This window comes from Camelina sativa, unplaced genomic scaffold (genome assembly GCF_000633955.1).
Source record: "Camelina sativa cultivar DH55 unplaced genomic scaffold, Cs unpScaffold11062, whole genome shotgun sequence".
Classification (NCBI taxonomy): domain Eukaryota; kingdom Viridiplantae; phylum Streptophyta; class Magnoliopsida; order Brassicales; family Brassicaceae; genus Camelina; species Camelina sativa.
In genome coordinates this window covers 1-376 of record NW_010932109.1, presented here as the reverse complement: position 1 = coordinate 376, position 376 = coordinate 1, and the positions used below count along the sequence as shown (strand labels likewise).

General features: G+C 50.3%; 1 protein-coding gene across 1 annotated transcript; it reads left to right on the top strand.

Moving 5' to 3' along the window:
• Window positions 1–6: 6 nt before the first annotated feature.
• LOC104775261 (17.6 kDa class II heat shock protein) lies at window positions 7–370 on the top strand (the record flags this gene model as incomplete). The annotated part of the gene is made up of 1 exon (XM_010499440.2): window positions 7–370. A coding segment is annotated over exon 1 (332 nt), but the record flags the coding sequence as incomplete, so codon positions are not given.
• Between the last annotated feature and the right edge of the window lie 6 nt (window positions 371–376).

Below are 376 nucleotides of genomic sequence, written 5' to 3'. Positions count from 1 at the left end.
ACAACGAGAAGAGCCGAAACAATCCATCAAGAGCTTACATGCGAGACGCCAAGGCAATGGCTGCTACGCCAGCTGACGTCATCGAGCACCCGAACGCTTACGCTTTCGTCGTGGACATGCCTGGGATCAAAGGAGACGAGATCAAGGTTCAGGTGGAGAACGAGAACGTGCTTGTGGTGAGCGGAGAGAGGAAGAGGGAGAGCAAAGAGAACGAAGGTGTCAAGTACGTGAGGATGGAGAGGAGGATGGGTAAGTTTATGAGGAAGTTTCAGTTGCCTGAGAATGCTGATTTGGAAAAGATCTCTGCTGTTTGTCATGACGGTGTTTTGAAGGTTACTGTTCAGAAACTTCCTCCTCCTGAGCCTAAGAAGCCGAA